We start from the raw sequence: 16,572 nt of genomic DNA on the forward strand, positions 1-16,572 counted from the left end.
GGGCTGTAAGTAGCTTTTGATTCCTCTCTTTCACTTGCAGTTCTGTATACCTGTCCCAGGTACCCCCCATCCTCAAGTTATGGCTCACCCAGCATTAGCAGTAAGTCAGTCCTGCAGGCGGCTTGAAAAACCAACCTCACAGTTTACTAGGTTAAAATTTTACTTTGGAAGGTTTGTGCCCACACACTTTTCTGTCCCCTGTGTGTCAGAACTCATAAAGGCTGGCCGACAAGAGAGAGTCCTCCCACTTGAGAAATTTCTTCATGTAAAGAGTTTCATTTATTTATTTGCGACAGCTCTTGAGTTCTAGTAAGCAATAGTAAACTTGATCAAACAGCTTGTGTGAGTACCTTCCTCTCTTCTGCCTCCTGATGCAAACCCCCTTCTTCTCCTATGGTCGGGGTAAAGAGGGCTGGGACAGTATGGGTAGTGGGTTGTGTGGATACCGAGGGACTTGCTGGGGAGAGTAATGCCAAAATTCATCCTGGTATAAAATTTCTTGGGTCCTTGAGGACTTACAAGCTCTGGCCTGGTGTTGACCAGACCTAGGCTGGCCTCTGCAGAGAGGAGGTGGAAGAGAGCTCTGTGCTCTGCAGTGTTCTAGGTTCTGGGAAGGTTTTGTAGCTCGGGAGTGGTGCCAATGCTGAGCTGGCTCCGTGCCTCAGTGTGGCACTACTCCAGACCTAATAAACCCTGCTGGGCTTCAGTTGACTTAATACAGAATCAACTTTGTTATTTCCGTATACATGGCATAATTAATCTGTAATCCAGATAAACAATCCCCAGGTAATCAAGAGCTAAGTATGTACTAGTAGTTTCATGAGGTGTGGTGATGTTTGCCAGCTAGTCACTGTGCAGTATAGTCCCCTCTTGTCAGGCTTTTGAGTTGGATATTTTTTTTTTGTTTTCCCTTTCCCCCTCCCCCTTTAGAGGAGTCAACATTTATTTAAATGTGCACTTTCAAGGTGAATGTCAGAAAGCTACCTTGAGCTGTTCAGTGGCTTCTGCTGCCATTGCAACCTGAGTTTTCCTGTACATCTCTTGCCTCTGAAGCACCTCTGGGCAGAGATGCTGTGGCAGTGTCCCTTTGGTGCATTTCTCTTCTGCAACATCCGTGTAAGTGGTTGTTTTTCTTGTTTGCTTCTTTTCTTCACGACAGATGACATCTGGGGGGACTGAGAGCATTCTGATGGCCTGCAAGGCGTACCGAGACCTGGCGTACGAGAGAGGCATCAAACAGCCAGAAATGTGAGCAATACTTCTGCAGCTTGGTTTTCGCTTTGGGAGCTTGTGGGACTTACTGTTCCTCTGAGTGGAGGTGGCTGCTAGACCCCAATATTCCTTCATTTCATAGCTCATTACCACCTCCTCCTTGTCCATCTGTGTCTGATGGAGAGAAACCTGGGTCAAAAGAAGCAGTGCAAAAGCACAGGAACCTTTAAGCAGCCTGGGGGGCATGATGTTGCTGGGGGGCTGTGGTAGCTATGCTGTGCAGATGTTTTTGGCAATACCTGCGTGCTGCTCTAGACAGAGCCTGCTCATATCTGCTTTGGGCCCTCTTGAGCAGAGATTGTCAGGCCCTTTGAAGTGTTTAAGGGTTTTGGTTTATTCAGATCAAAGAAGGTTTAGCCTGAAAACTCTGGGACTAAAGTCGGGGGGCTGGTTGGAGCTGAAATGAGGAACTGTGCTAATTGTTACACTGCTAATAGAGGATTTGCTCTCTAGTGTGCTTCTTTTTTTCTAGATGGTGCATCAAAAATATTTCTCTGGTTAATTGCTTACAAGGGGAAACTGTAAAGAGAGATGAAACACTGTGGTGTTCATCTTCTGCTGAATTTCTGCGATTCTTTTCTTCCCTCTTAACATTTTTGCATGCTATTAGAGGCCCTGATAAAGATATGATGCCTCAGAAAACAAGGTTAATTAAAGCTATTCAGCCACTGCCATTCGAGATGGGAGACAGCAAATGTTATGTTCATTTTGTGTATTTATGCTGCTCCTTCCCTTTTGTATCATCTCATATGCCCCTCTCAGGGAGGGTGGTTGGCTGGAGACAGTACAATATCATGTAATATGACAAGAAATTAGCTTTCTTGGGAATTCTGGTTCCTTGTTCACAGAAGACCATGCAGTGGAATAGAATTACTTCAATAGGTTTTCTCTGTGTTGTTCAAGATCTAGTGTCCATCATTTTAATTCAGAACAGCACAGGGCCTCTATTCTGTCCCAGAGAGTATTTTCCCCGACGTTTTTCTTTTTTCGGTCTGTATGATTTTTGGCTGGTTGAAACATGCAATTGGCCTGTTTGTGACCTGTCTATGACAAATATCTGCAAGTTGAACTTTTTTGCTCTTCCCCCTCCTGTTCATGGTAAGGCTTAGGTGCTGCCTGGGTTGACATATGCCATCTGTTATTTTTCTAGGTTGGTCCCAGTGAGCGCTCACGCAGCGTTTGACAAGGCAGCACACTACTTTGGATTGAAGTTGATTCACATACCATTGACCAAGGCTATGGAAGTGGATGTTCAGGTATCACTTTAGGCAGCACAGCACTCTTTCTGTGGGAAATTAGCATTGTACAGCAAATAGCAAGAAATCTACCTATACAGGTGGCAAGTCAGTAGATAGAGAGGGATGAATGCTTCCTGGAAATAAGGAAAAATGGCAGGAGTAAGCGCCTGTCATTGCAGATAAGGTTTTGTTTGAAATAATTAGATGTAAGCAATCCCTTTTTCCTGTGTGATTCATTTAGAATCAAATAATTTATGTATTTCAGAAATAGCCCCATATTTCAGATGAGGGCAAACAGAAGTGTTCTAGTATTTCCAAGTGGATGACTTAAATTACTCAGTTGATGTCTGCTGATGGTTGTAGCTCATTGCTTTCCTTTCTATAGGCTTTTGTGTGTTGGTTTTTAAGACCAGACACTGCACGTTTTCACTTTTTATCTTTTTTGGCAGGGTGGCACTTGGTAAATGGAATGTGAGTATCTTCTCTCTTTAAATCTTCAGGCAATGAGGAGAGCCATCTCGAAGAACACAGCCATGCTGGTCTGTTCTGCTCCCCAGTTCCCGCATGGAATTATGGACCCCATTGAAGAGGTGGCAGAGGTAGGGTGCCCCTGGTGGTGTAGCAATAAAACCAGCATGTTCTTCTGTACAAGAAGAGCAGAGGGGTTCCAGGATGCCAACCAGTGAATCTGGTGGGAGGAGCAGACTGGTTGGGAGGGTATTAACCAACAGCAGGGTATGTACAACACAATTTGGAAGTGAGGAGGAATATGGAACTATTTTCTTGCACTCTGTAACTGCTGTGGGAGGGTGAGCTTTAAATACCAGAAGTACCTCTGGGCATTGTCATAAAGCTGTTTGTGCGGGACAGGATTTCAGACTTGAGCTGGTGCATGCAGTGTGTCACAGCAAGGCAAAGTGACAAGTCTTTTTTGCACGTACTTTGTCTCTGAACTCTCAAGTCTGTGCCATAAAGTTCTGCTGTAACTAAAGGTGTGTATTGTGTACGTGACTTTGAGCTCTGCTGCACCCACTGCGAGACCAACCAGGTGGCCATTCTTTGATATCTGAGAGGAAATAACAGCAAAATAGCCCACCTGGTAAAAAGGCTTTGATTTAGGGCCTACTGGTTGTAGCAAGCTTGGTGCAGAAGTTGGAGGAATGCTTGGAGGGAGTAGGAGTCAAAGGGCCCGAGATCTCATTTTTCAAACATGCCTCTTGATTTTGCTCTCCGTGCTCCAGTTATTTATTTTGTATGTAACCAGCCAAGGCCTCTGACCTTCTTTTCATTTGGGTCACGCCCTTACACTTCATTGTGGATACTCCTTTCAGACCAAGTTGTCACATCTCTCTGACAAATGCAGCAAACTGCCAAAATGTGATGTTGTTTTTCCTCTTGCTGGCAATCTTCAAATATGTGGAAGGCAGGAGAAGGCATCCCACAAGTAGCCAGCCCTTCCAGATCTCTTATCCGCAATGTCTTGAGAGTGGCATGATGCTCCAAAAGGGTCCAGAAAACATTTAATTGTGAAATGCAGAGTACCTTTTGGTGACTGGAGTTTGGATGCCCTGACCACATCATTTTCTTGCCTGATAGCATGTTACTCACCAGAATCTCTTGTTCACACAGCTTGCGGTGAAGTACAAAATCCCCTTCCACATTGATGCCTGCCTGGGTGGTTTTCTCATTGCTTTCATGGACAAGGCAGGGTTCCCTCTAAAGCGTCCATTTGACTTCCGTGTAAAAGGTGTGACCAGCATTTCTGCTGATACCCACAAGGTAAGAAGGAGGGGAGAAAGGTCTTCCAATGCTTTCATTTCTGGGAAGCAGTTCCTGATGCCATCCCTGCCTTCAGGCATTTCTGCTCTGTGATGTGGAGTGCTGAAGTGCAGGGGTAAGGGCTGCCCTATTCAGATGCTTTGTGCAATGCACCAAAGTACGGGCAATGGGATCTTGGTGACTGCATGCAGTGAGTGCTTGAATGTGTTCCTGTGCCCTCCTGCTGCTTTTTAATGCTTTCTGTGCCTCTTGCAGTATGGCTACGCTCCCAAGGGCTCCTCAGTGGTGCTGTACAGCGACAAGAAGTACAGGAGCTACCAGTTCTTTATAGCAGCCGACTGGCAAGGGGGCATATATGCCTCCCCCTCCGTGGCAGGCTCCAGGCCTGGTGGAATCATAGCCGCGTGCTGGGCAACTCTGATGCACATAGGGGAATCGGGCTACGTTGAGGCTACGAAGAGGATCATTAAAACGGCTCGTTTCCTCGAATCAGAGTATGTGTGTGCCTTAGCATTTTGATCACACTCTTTAACCCCATTCTAGACACCTTCTCCCAAACTGCTTTTGTTTCTTTTGCAATGTTTTTTTTTCCCCCTGGAGAAGCTGTAGCATGTTACCTGCTGGGTGGGGATCCATCGGGCAGTTACGGGAGAAGATGCGTTGTTTATGCCCAGGTTGCTGCCCTGTGCCAGATAACCGAGAGGCACTGGGAGGAGGGGTGCAGGCATCTTTATTTAGCTTGCTTTGCTTCGAGAGTTTCTTCTGCCTCAGCCATGGCTGGGGGGGAATCTGGAAGGACTTACTGAAGATGATAAAAGAAGGGTTGTACTCTGTCTTGTTGGGGTGCTTGTGTTGCTAAGTGAATCAATAAGCTGATCTTCTCTGCTACTCTGTCTTCCCTTGCCTCTCTGTCCTCCCTCTTTTCCATTTCTTCCTTAAGTGTACTTGACTTTAGGGCCTCTAACGACCTGAGTCCTCTTGCAAGTCCCAACAACTTGGGCTGCTTGTGTGATTTTTTTTGGTAGGGATGTGCTGTCATCTGTTCCCTTCTGTAGCTTTTCCTTTAAGGCTCCAGATAGATGGACAGAATGTCTGGCCCCTGTAACCCTGGTCAGTCACGTCTTTTCTCCTTTTTCTTTTTAAGGTTGAGAAAAATTGACAGCATCTTCATTTTTGGGAAACCCGAGGTGTCTGTCCTCTCCATCGGTTCAGACACTTTCGACATTTATCGATTATCTAATTTCTTAGCTGCAAAAGGATGGAACTTAAATGTCCTACAGTTCCCATCAAGGTGAGTTTGTGGAGACCAGTGGAGTGATGTGCGTAGCCAGGGTATGCAAGATGGTCGTCTTCAGGCCATGTAGCTCTCTTGATTTGCTGAGTGGTGTTGTCCATATCTGATAAATTGTGTGTTGACTTTTCCTCTGCAGAGAAAGAATTACTTTTGTAATTGCTGATATATAGCAGTTACTGCAGTGAGGATAAGGCAATAGTAATTTTAATGAGCCTGGCAGTGGACATATCTGAGGCTCCCTTTCTATTTACCTCTGTCTAGTACAAGCAGAAAAATAAATATAGCCAGGGCTTTATCTCATGTTAGTTAATTGAGGGTTTGTAGCTTTATTTATTTATTTTTAGTATCTTTTTGCTGCCCACTGAAGGTGAAGGTAATTGAAAGAACAGTGAAGGGCTAATCATTTTCAGTGATCTTTCCAGCCTCGTGTAAAATGAATGTTTGTCAGAGTGTTTCCTTGAGTTGGGTAGTTATTGTTTTTCTGTGGACAAAAGGGGCAAATGCTCTCAGATGTAGCTGCACTGAAAAAGCAGCTGCACTGCTACTGCGAGTAGCCCTGTTCCTTCTGGTGGACGCTAACTTCCATGCTGTGAGTGGCTGATGGCTTATCTAAGCTGGAGAGGAAGGGGAGGGACATGATGGCAAGGATCACCATGCTTGCAGGCAGCTGCATTTTTCTCACCAGAGGTACCTGGAACGAGGTGAGAAAATTATAGGCCTTTAACCGTGTACGGTGAAGTCAGGAAGGAAGGAGGAGTTGCCATTTTGCAAAAGAAGAGCTGAACTCTCTGCAGCTTGGTTCTAGCAAGTATTTTGCAGGGATTACCTTTAATTGGAAGGGAGTATTCTCCCATTATACTGCTGAAATGCAATTTTAAGGAGATACATGGTTGTCACTGGCCGGGGAAGGACTAAATTGCTGTCGGTTGCTCAGAAAACGTGGAGCTGTACATACTTGAAAAGATTAATCTCTCCCCTTTCCCCTGCCTGTCCAGCATTCATCTCTGCATTACGCAGTTGCACACTAAGTCCGGTGTTGCTGAACAGTTCCTGAAAGATGTCAAAGACAGCATTGAGGAGATCATGAAGGACCTCAACGCCAAGACCACAGGCATGGTAAGGAGCCCAGCATATAGTGAGGGTGTGTTTGGGGTGAGCCTGTTTCTCTGATGGCATTAACAATCCTGTGTAACGACCTCCTCTTCTCTGCTTAGGGAGCCATCTATGGAATGGCCCAGTCTGTCCCAGACAGGAGCTTGGTAGCGGAGATTTCTCAGGCGTACTTGGACAGCCTCTACAGCACAGATGTTCCTTGCAGTGAAAAGCACATGAACGGCTCTCCTGGCCACCACTGACTGGAGTGCAACAATCGGTGCCTTGCCAACTAGCACTGGGGTGGTTCTAAAGGTTTCCTAGGGGAAGGGATTGCAGTAAGCCTTTGTTTCTACAATTGCAGGTCTGATGGCGGCTTGATCTTGAAAACTTCCTTCCCCGTCTTAGTCTGTTCTGAAATCTGCATTATTTTCATGCCCAACTTTAGTTTTAGGGCTTTCCTTCCCTTCCCCCTGCCTATTTTCATCATGACTATTGATGGTGAATTGAATGTCCATTCCACAACTCCAAATTCCTCAGGTATTCTGTGTGTCACTTCATTCCTTGCTGTTTCTTCTCCTCAGACCTGGTATTCAGCCGGTGTCCAGCCAAGTGTTAGATTTGAGTTCTTATGTTGTGTTCCAAAGCTTCAATCTTCCCAGAAGTTGAAGGTAGAAAATAAATTGAATATTTTGTTTTGAGTATTCCTCCAAGCTACTGCATTTAACAGACTGTGCTGGGAGCCTTATATCTATGTAATGCAGAGCCGATAAATTGGCAAGGGAAGATGGTCATGTACTCTTTTTGAAATCCCCTCTGGAGATCTCAGTGAGACTGCAATCAATATCTGCTGAGGGGAAAAAAAAACAATACAAAATCCCTTTCTGGAATCTCTTGGTTTGAATAACAACAGAAATAGAAACCAAGTGGGTGGTGTAGGGAGAGGAACTGGATGGTACTGAAAATCCTAGGTACATAGTAACTGTTTTGCTTCCCTGCCTCTTCTAGAAGACATGCATTTACCACCTAGAGTGCTTGTTGTACCTTGCACAATTCTGGAGGGATGTGCAAAACAGTGATTTCACTGTTCCTAACTTGAAGGTTTTGCACTATCTCACAATGCTGTAGTAGAGTCAGTCAGGCCCTGGCGTGTGTCATGGCTAGGGACTTCATGTGCAAATAGATGGCACCAAAGCTGACCTTTTTTTACCATGATCTTTTAGTATAAAAAGGTGACTTTTGTAATAGTAGTAATCTCTGCTCTTTGCACTGATTCTTTTAAGGCACATTCTCAAGAGGGCATTCACCATTGTGCCTTGATGCTTCTCTGGCTTTTTTTTGTGGGACGCCAGGGAGGGTTTGAGGGTTCAGCTGTTGACTTGCAGCATTTGCTGCGGTCGTTTCTTTATGGTACTATACTGAAAAAAACCTCAAAGGCAGACTGGCCTCAGAGAAAGTACGCTTGCCTGTAAGGTAGAATAGTAGTTGTACTGAGCCAAGTCTCTTCACAGTATTACAAAGATGCTGGTATAGCTCTGAGATGTAGATGGTAGGATGTAGCAAGTTGGAGGTATTCAAGCCTTGGGCATATGGCTCACCACCCTTCCTATTTTTCTCCGCTGTTTTTACGGTGAGAGAGTTTTCCCAGTGCAACTGGTGAGGCAGTTGTGGCGCGAAGGACAAGCTAGAATCTCTTGAGTTATTAAACAGCAGTGGAGTCACTCCTGCAGGGCTTTCCCATCTGTTTCCTCGCAGCTTTTTGCATGCTACCAAGAGTTTCCTGAGCAGAGTTCAACACTTGGAAGAAGACGTCGTGCCACATCTGCAGAGTCTTGTGCAGGGCATCTGAAGGCATCTATCTCTCTGCTGTAGTGGGCGTGTTAGCCCGAAGCTGACCCTCACTGGCTTAACACCGCTGAAGCACACACTTGCACAACAATTATACCGAATGAGAAGGTTACTTACCAGCCACTGCCCAAACCAGTGCAGCAGCCTTGAGCCCAGTGATTGTGGGAAGAATACTTGCTTTTTAACAGGTTTATTCTCAGTGCCAGGAGACAAAAGTATTTTGGCCATCTGCCCTTAAATTGATGACTTTATGCATGTCTCTGTGCCCTTTTGAAAACATCGCATTTGAATTGCCTGACAGTCTCTTGATGGTGTTACCAGCTCTGGCAGTCAGCATTTATGTTGGACCTATTTATTCTGTTAATGTCTTGCCAATGTGACCATTACTGCATCTCTGAGTTTGCTGTACTTTGGAGACAGTCTTAAGTGTCTGGCTACTGTGATGGTTCTCTTTTGAACCAAGATTTAAAAAAAAACAAAACAAAAAAGGGAGCTACTCTTTTTGTTTCTGCTTTAAAAGAAAGAGGGAATGGATTGGGGTGGGGTTAAGGAGAGAAAAACTCCCTCCTCTTCCCTGGTTGCATTCTCCTCGGAAGAAGTAGATGGATCTAAAGGATCAGTGTTCCATTTCACATTTTTGGATGTATTTGAAGATGTTATTTTTAAGTCAGTGTATTCCATTCTGGTCTTCACTTACTAGTAATATTTGTGGGTTTAATTATTTTATGTGTATTTGTTCTATACTGTAAATGTAATCTTCCGGTCAGGAATAGGCCACTGTAATTTACGGGTGTGTAGTCTTTATTCATCCTTGTCATATAACATGTAATCTGCATCTCCTTTATCATGCCAAATGGTCTTAGAAAAATGGTGCGATTAACAGGCTGTATAATTGTTTACAAGACAAAAAAGAAGAATTTTGTGGACTGGATTATGATCTGAAATTGGATGGTACTTTAGACCTGGAGGGATCTTTGCAACTATTAATTCCTGCGAGATTTCTGACTGTCAGGTTTTCCAAGCGAGACACTAAATTTGTTGCTTATACAAAGCACTCCCAAAGGATTTGCGTGCTCTTAGGTACTAGACTGAAGACTATCCAATGGGATGGACCAAGAAGAGGTGTGTGTGTCTTCATGCCATGGATTTCATCTGCACTTTTCTGATGATTTGGGGGAGGGGGGAGTGGAAGGGTTGCGTACAACACAATAATATCTCGCCCAATAAATATGCATTGACTTTTTAATGAACAAATGGGATGAGTTCATCTGATGGCAGTATTCTGTATTGCTCTAATTTGCCACTGTAAAACTGTAGGCTGAAATAGCTGAAAAGATGGTGAAAATGGGCCTAGTTTGTATTAAAATGGTGCATTTAGGTATCTAGGCTCATTGAACTCTTTATTTTTTTGTTTCAATGCTCATTTGAATGAATGGGGACCTATTGCTCTTGGTCTTTGCTCATGCACAGCCTAGTCTCTGGCAGGGAGAATGGTTTATGAATCTTACTAACTCTGCCCGAGGGCTGCTCTTTCATTCTGTCAAGATAAAGGTTGGTGTCCGTGGCTACGTCTTGCATGTGGTGTTCAAGGATGCTGAAGATTGTCATTTAAGAGCTATGGATTTTCTCTTAACACTTTACAGAACTTTAAAGAGTTAGAAAAAAAAAAAGACCTGAATTGGGTGCTTGTAGTGTTTCTCCCAGACTGTTTTGCTGAAAGCAACTACTGTTGGTTTCACAGCAAATTGTTCCTGTTACACTGAAAATGCAGCAATTTGGCTGCAGACTCACTGAATGCAGAGATCATTGTGTTGCTGGACTGAAGATCTTACACCACCAAATTCACCTACAACCTCTTTCAGGAGGTATTCCCTGGTAAGCAGCCCCTGGCCCATTGCTGCCCTGCTTTCGTGCCTTTTGGTTGTGCCTTCCCTGTGTTTGTGCCTTGGCTATGGTACACTTCTGATTTTAGCACAAGCAGTTTTTATCTCATCTGTTCTGGCTTTGATAATCTCATTCTCTTTCAGACCCCGTTCACTTTGAGGTGCAGGCCTGCAAAGGCACGTGCCATTTCTCTGTGTTGCTTCATCAAGAAGCTTTTCCATGGCAGAAGCACCTTCTTGAGAGCAGTCAGGCCAGTATCTGCCTTGGGAATACCTGTTGATGTAATTTTGACAGCAAGGCCTCCTTCCAAACTGACATCAGGTTAACCAAGACCTTTATTGTAAACGTTTTCAGTTGGTATCCTACTTAAAGGCTGGTTACAGTAAGGGTGAGATCACATACCTGCTTATAATACTGCTAGAGAGAGGTTACAGTAATAACCAAGTTGCACGTCACAGTTGCTGGTATGTTCCAGAGAAACCAAAGGGTTCACATACCACGTTTTAGGTAGAAAGCATATTCTGGTAGGTAAAGAAGCAATAGCACAGTGGCTGGATGGGGTCAGGCTCTGGCAAGATTTACTGGTGCAATTGTGTAACATGGCTCCTGGTAAAGGGCGCGTCTGCTGAAAGCCCCAGAGGCTCAGCAGTTTGCGGGCTGGTAGCACACAGCTAACAAAAGGTTTAAGAATGGAAGTGGCAAGACCAGAGATGGATATATGCACGGTGCCCAAGAAGTGCCTCCATCCATCTGAGCTGTGGTGGGGAGTTTGGCATGGCGTTAGGCAGTCTGGATCGAGGAACTAGCTTGGATGTGGGAGAAGGCTCTAGCTGCAGCCATCCAGGTGAGACGCGGGTTGTGGCAGCGGCAGAGTTGATTTTTGGCTTCATGTGTCTCTCTCTAGTCAGGAGAGAGAAGCTGCAACCTGCTCGATGAAGCTGGCCAAGTTGATGTCTCGCTCCGATAAGCCTCCGCACTCATGGGTGCTCAAGGTGATGTGAACCTAAACCAGACAGACAGACAGACCGACCAAGTGTTGCTGGCAGACAGAGCAGGAACGGTTTCCTCCAGTGCTGCAGACAGTTCACATCTGATGAGGCAGGTAGTGCTATTACTTTCTCCAGACTTGTTAGCAAAATTTCCTGGGGTGGGAGAGGTGGTCTGGCATTTTGCCTGATTTTCTCCTTCCTACAGCTTGTCCTGGCCACAAGAAGTCACTGCCACCCCTGCCTTGGTTACAGCAGTTGGCTATGCCCACCTTTCAACTCATTCTTTCTCCAGAAGCTTTTTCCCTTGCTGCTACTTCTGGTACTGCTTTAAAAAAACAACCCTGATTTTAAAAAAGAGCTCTGTAGGCTCTGCCCGCCTTCAGGCAGCTACTGCTCAGCTGGGCAGGAGGAAAAAAAAAACCTCCAAAACCAAAAACAAGGGAGGGGAGGAAAGACCCTGTAGGTGATAGCTGTAGGCTGTCTGTGATATGCCAAGGGAATAGCATCTGAGGAAAGAGGTCCCACTGATCTGAACAGGATTTGCTGCTGCTGTTTTGTGCCTCACAAAAGGGGGATCTGTTCCCTGAAGAGCTCCGGCTGCCCCCACCGTCCCTCCTCCTTACCTTATTGTACACATTGAACCATTCGGGGTGGTGATCCAGCTTTTCTGCCTGTAGAGCCACTCTGGTCATGAAGCCAAAGGCCTGCCCGGTGGAGTAAGAAGAAAAGTTAGCTCTGAACCACTTACCCTGTGATTATATTCTTTTTCACATTGCTATTAATTTTACACCACATGTTTCTAGGTAACCCAACCAAATGCAAGGCCTGGGATGTTCTGTATCTTTGTTGGGGTTTTCTATGGGTTTTCCTCTTTTTGGGGAGCTTTTCCGAGACAAACCATCTGCTGGGTGGCTTTGAGCACTTTGGTGTCTTGGGCAGGTTATCTTGCTCAGCCATTACATTTCAGGAGAAACACGGAGGGGTTTCTTTGGCTGAGCCTTGCAGATGGGACTCCCTACTCTGCAAACCAGGTCTCCCACGTTGTAAAACTCTGTACCACCGATGCTTATACCCGGTTGAAGTCCTTGAAGTGGAACTCTTTGAAGATGGCGTCTCTGCCTTCCACCTCGTTCCACCCCACGGCTCTCAGGTTTGGCAGCAGCTGCTCCCTCTCCTCCGCGCTCAGTCTGTGGGCTTTTCCTGCCTGACACCGCAGAAAGGAAAGGGAAGAGGAGCAGATCAGCATGGCAGAGGTAGGATGAAGCAGATGTTCAAAGCAGTGAGGCATCCCATGGGTCGTGGAATTATGGGTCCATGGAGGCAGCTGCAGACTGGGTGGGAGGGTTAGAGTGTGTGTGCGGACCTGAATTGGGGGGTGCTGATGATAGGCGATATCAGTGCTGTCCTCTGCTCCCTGCTCTGGGTACACCCTGCATGTACTGAGGTCCAGTGAAGTCCAGCTTGTCACTTTTGTCCTCTGACCTGCAACACCTACCACTTTACCAGTGTATATATGTATTCATTATAACCTGAGGTACTAAGAAATGATGGCTGTGTGAGGTTAAGCTCCCAAATACATTACATACAATTTTCTGGAAAAAAAAAACCCTGAAGCTCTGTGATGGCTTCTAGAACTAGGAATTGCCTGCTTTTGAGGTTTGTGAAGTACCTTCCCGAAGCGGGAGGGCATTATTTGCAGGTCATTTGCACTGGAAGCCTGCTTTAGAGGAGAAAGAAGTGGTGTGAATCAGAGACATGAGTCACACTAAATTGGAGATCGGCTCCTTTTCCTTTTCAATCTCCCTTATGTTAAGATGGAGTTTAAGAGGCTGTTTCTGTCTTGAGTAACAAAGGGCAGGGGGGGTGTTGTGATTTAGCGTTGTCTTCCCCTCTTGGGCAGAGCTGCTATTTGTTTTTTAAGGAGGGGGGAAGCAGCAGTTCTTGGCTTTGGGGAGTGAATATGGGCAAAGATGAAACTAAAATGGAGTTCTTGGGGATAGGGGCTAGCCAAGCCAGCGTATCTTCTGGCTCAGTGGGGAAGGCAGGAGTGAGTGCGGAGGGGTATTGCTCTATCTGAAAGATTATGTTCTGGTGATTAAAATTCTTTCCTAGTGGGTGTTCTGATCTTTCACGTTGGTGAGGGTGGTTGTTTCTCAATGACAAAGACTAACATCTCTTTGCAATTTGTTTTCTTTTATATGCTGTAGAGCAAAGTGTGGCAAGTCAGATATGAGTCCCAGCAAATACAGCTCACTGTTTCTTGTGGGTGTTTGCTCAGCTGTTTAAAATGCTACTTCTGAGCATCAGTGCCCAAGTGAAGTGTCTCAAGAGGCTGCTGACCAAAGAAGGCAAATTGTCTTTTCCTGTAGTTCACCTCCTCACAGGCTGTACAAAACCAGAGAGGCAGCCATGGAGCTGATGTTTTTGTGGGTTCTTCTTTTGTTTTGTGTGTTTTGAGGAAGGATTGGAAAGGTTATGCCCTATTCCCATGTTACTGGGTCTGCTAAGCCATTGGGCCATGTGGATGCCTACCTGTCTGCGTAGTAGTGACCCTTATGCTTAGAGAAAGCTGTCAGCTGCAGAGCACTTCATGAAATGGAGAGTGCCAAGGTGCATGCTGAACCTTAGCTCAGGGTGGCTGGGCGTGGGATGGTTCCTGTTCCCTTGGCATCACAGCTGCACGCTCTCCCTCTTGCATGATGTTTGGGGAAAGCCTTCCTCGCCCATGCATGCTCTGACCTCGCTGCTAGCGTGCAAACCACCTGTGCCACCCTTCAGTTTGTGCGGTGGATGGCCCCCTGCCAGCCCCGGCTCCACCACCCCCCACGCTAATGTCAACCCCATCCCTTCCCGAGCTCTGGGTTTGGAGTGAGTAAACACAGCTCAGCGCAATAAACCCTCAGCCGTTGCCCTTCTGTGCTGATGGCGTGATAAGCCAGTGCGGGTAGCTTAGCAACTGGATAATGTGGGGACGGAGGCTGGCTCTGCAGGGGGCTGCCCTGGGGGACTCTGATGGGAGAGGGGTGGGGGCTGCGCCAGGTTTAGGGACCAGGGGCTGAAAGCTCCTGCTTGTGTATCAGTGCTAAAGAGAAGAAAGGCTGCGTAAAGCCGGAGCTGTTGCTTGCCTGGAGCAGAGAGGTATGGACACAGGGGGCTGGGTGCTGAGCCAGGCTCCTCCAGGCAGAGCAAGAAACCAGGCTGCTTGGAAGGGGATGTGGCTTATTTGTTCTCTGAACCCTTTTCTGCGTTGTGACTACAAGGGAGGATGGGCCCCGGGGCTTTTTCCAGGCCCAGCTCCTCTCTGAGAGCCCAGTGCCAGCGGGAGGCATGGCCAGGCTGAGGTTTGGCCAACAGACCACATGAAAGCCAGCTCCTCCGGCTGTGTTTTGTGATGGCAGACCCTCTTCCCGGAGCACCCTTCATGCCCTCCACCCCGCTCCCTTCCTTCCTTCTCCACCCCAGCACATTGGCCAGCCTGCTGTTTTTGTCAGTATGGCATATTGATGCTTTCATGTGCACTTACTCCTTTAAAACACACTCTACTCATTAGGGAAATTTAATTATTTTGTTTTCTTTTGCTGGCTCTCAAGTGCCAAGGCATTGGGATTTTTTTTTTTTTTTTTTTGCCAGCAGGAAACCAAGTAGAGGCATTGTGCAACCAAGAAAAAGGAACCAGCATGGGAAATTGGGACAACTTTGGGCTTTCTGGAGATGAAACAACCCTCTGTGCTCAAACTAACATCTTGCCTTTTAAGGGTGACTTGTCACCTGGGAGAAGGTAAAGGGGACAGTCCTGGCATGAGCAGGACCTGCAGGAGGGGCTGGAAATGAGGTATGCCACAAGGCCCATGGTCTTTTGCTCCTGTTCCCTCCGCTGCCATGAAAAAACTGATTTCCAGCCGGGCAGGGTGGGTTGCATGGGCCATGCAGGCGGAGCGCACGCGTGGGGGTCATACTTGCCAGGCAGAATTTGAGCGGGGGTCACACTGGCAGTGCAGTCTTGCTTATGGACCCTTTCCCTCCCCCTCGCAGAGGAACCGAGCCTGCAGAGCGCACTGGCTTTGGTAATTCAGCAGCAGCCGGCGGAGCTCCCTGTGTTACTTATTAACCACAGCGCAGAGCTCTGCTCCTTTCCTCCTGCCTTTTCTCAGGGGCTGGAGCTGCCGCTGAAACCTTCCTGCCCTGTCCTTTGCTACCGCCTGCAAAGCAACAGCCGGATTTCCCAGCAGCGACTTACCATTGCCCGCGGGTCTCCGTGGCCTCCGTCCCCGGTCCAGGCTGGGTGGTGCACGTCGTACTGTAGCCCAGTGGAGCCGTGCCTTGTCTGGGGTGGCAGGAGGCGTGGCGAGGGGGCTGGGTCCACCCATGCTGCCAGCGCCTTTCCCGATGCTGCCCGGCAGTGGTCACCCGCCTGCCGGGGCCCTACGGGGCTGTGAGGCTTGGGGGATGCTAAAACAGGGTCTCTATGAACCCCTGTATGCTGAAGCGGTGATGCGGCCACCCCTGAACCACCCGCCCCTCTCCTGTAGGGTCACTTTTTTAACCTGTTGCACAAGCAAAAGGCAGAACGGGATGGAGAAGGGGCAGTAGGAGCCGGTACCGCTGGATGCTGCTGGCAACACGTGATGAATGTGACAGTCATCCTGGCTGAGCACACGTGTGCCTCCCAGCCCTTTGAGCTCTGTGCAGTGATAATCGCGAGCTGAGGGCTGCATTGTCTGGGGACAGCCTGGATTATATTGCAGCACGTGGACCAAGAGACGGGGTAATGGGGGGAGTGTGTGCCGCACAATGCTTCTGAGCATTTTTAAGGTGTTTTCTCCCGTTGCTGAGGGAACCGTGTCTGCGCGGATGCCGCATGCTGCTCCCTGGCGTGTCTTTGCTCTCCAGGCCTGCCGGATTTGTGCCCATGTCCTGCAGCTCATAGTCTGCTAAACCCACTCACATGATGGGCAATTTTCCAGTGCTGACAACAATTTTGTACCATGCTGATGGACATGGTAGACAGAAATTCAGCACCCCGCTATACACTCATGGCTTTCTTTACCCTTGAAGCAACTGATTTTGAAAATTTTTTAATATAGTGTGACATACCTCCCTTGTATGTATTCTTGTGCACGTTTTGTTTTCTGCTGTTAGGGTTTGTGGGTGCCACAGAGATGATTTGTTTCTCTAG

The 16,572-nt window shown here is 47.1% G+C and overlaps 2 protein-coding genes across 2 annotated transcripts in view; one reads left to right on the plus strand and one right to left on the minus strand.

The window, feature by feature from the left end:
• SGPL1 (sphingosine-1-phosphate lyase 1) overlaps positions 1–9,901 on the plus strand; it is a 23,379-nt gene extending 13,478 nt beyond the window's left edge. The window contains exons 6-13 of the mRNA XM_009325795.1: positions 1,160–1,248; positions 2,423–2,528; positions 3,011–3,109; positions 4,140–4,289; positions 4,545–4,783; positions 5,434–5,580; positions 6,579–6,699; positions 6,798–9,901. Of these exons, the coding sequence (XP_009324070.1) occupies positions 1,160–1,248; positions 2,423–2,528; positions 3,011–3,109; positions 4,140–4,289; positions 4,545–4,783; positions 5,434–5,580; positions 6,579–6,699; positions 6,798–6,938 (1,092 nt within the window). The 3' untranslated portion in view covers positions 6,939–9,901. The remainder of the gene's footprint in view (positions 1–1,159; positions 1,249–2,422; positions 2,529–3,010; positions 3,110–4,139; positions 4,290–4,544; positions 4,784–5,433; positions 5,581–6,578; positions 6,700–6,797) is intronic.
• A 1,410-nt stretch (positions 9,902–11,311) lies between these two features.
• Positions 11,312–16,038, minus strand: PCBD1 (pterin-4 alpha-carbinolamine dehydratase/dimerization cofactor of hepatocyte nuclear factor 1 alpha). The gene is made up of 5 exons (XM_009325977.1): positions 15,997–16,038; positions 15,634–15,720; positions 12,469–12,600; positions 12,020–12,100; positions 11,312–11,410 (listed from the first exon to the last, which is right to left on the minus strand). Exons 1-5 carry the CDS (start codon positions 16,036–16,038, stop codon positions 11,312–11,314), a joined length of 441 nt encoding a protein of 146 aa, XP_009324252.1.
• Positions 16,039–16,572: the final 534 nt, after the last annotated feature.

Source organism: Pygoscelis adeliae, unplaced genomic scaffold (genome assembly GCF_000699105.1).
Source record: "Pygoscelis adeliae isolate BGI_AS28 unplaced genomic scaffold, ASM69910v1 Scaffold4, whole genome shotgun sequence".
NCBI lineage: Eukaryota > Metazoa > Chordata > Aves > Sphenisciformes > Spheniscidae > Pygoscelis > Pygoscelis adeliae.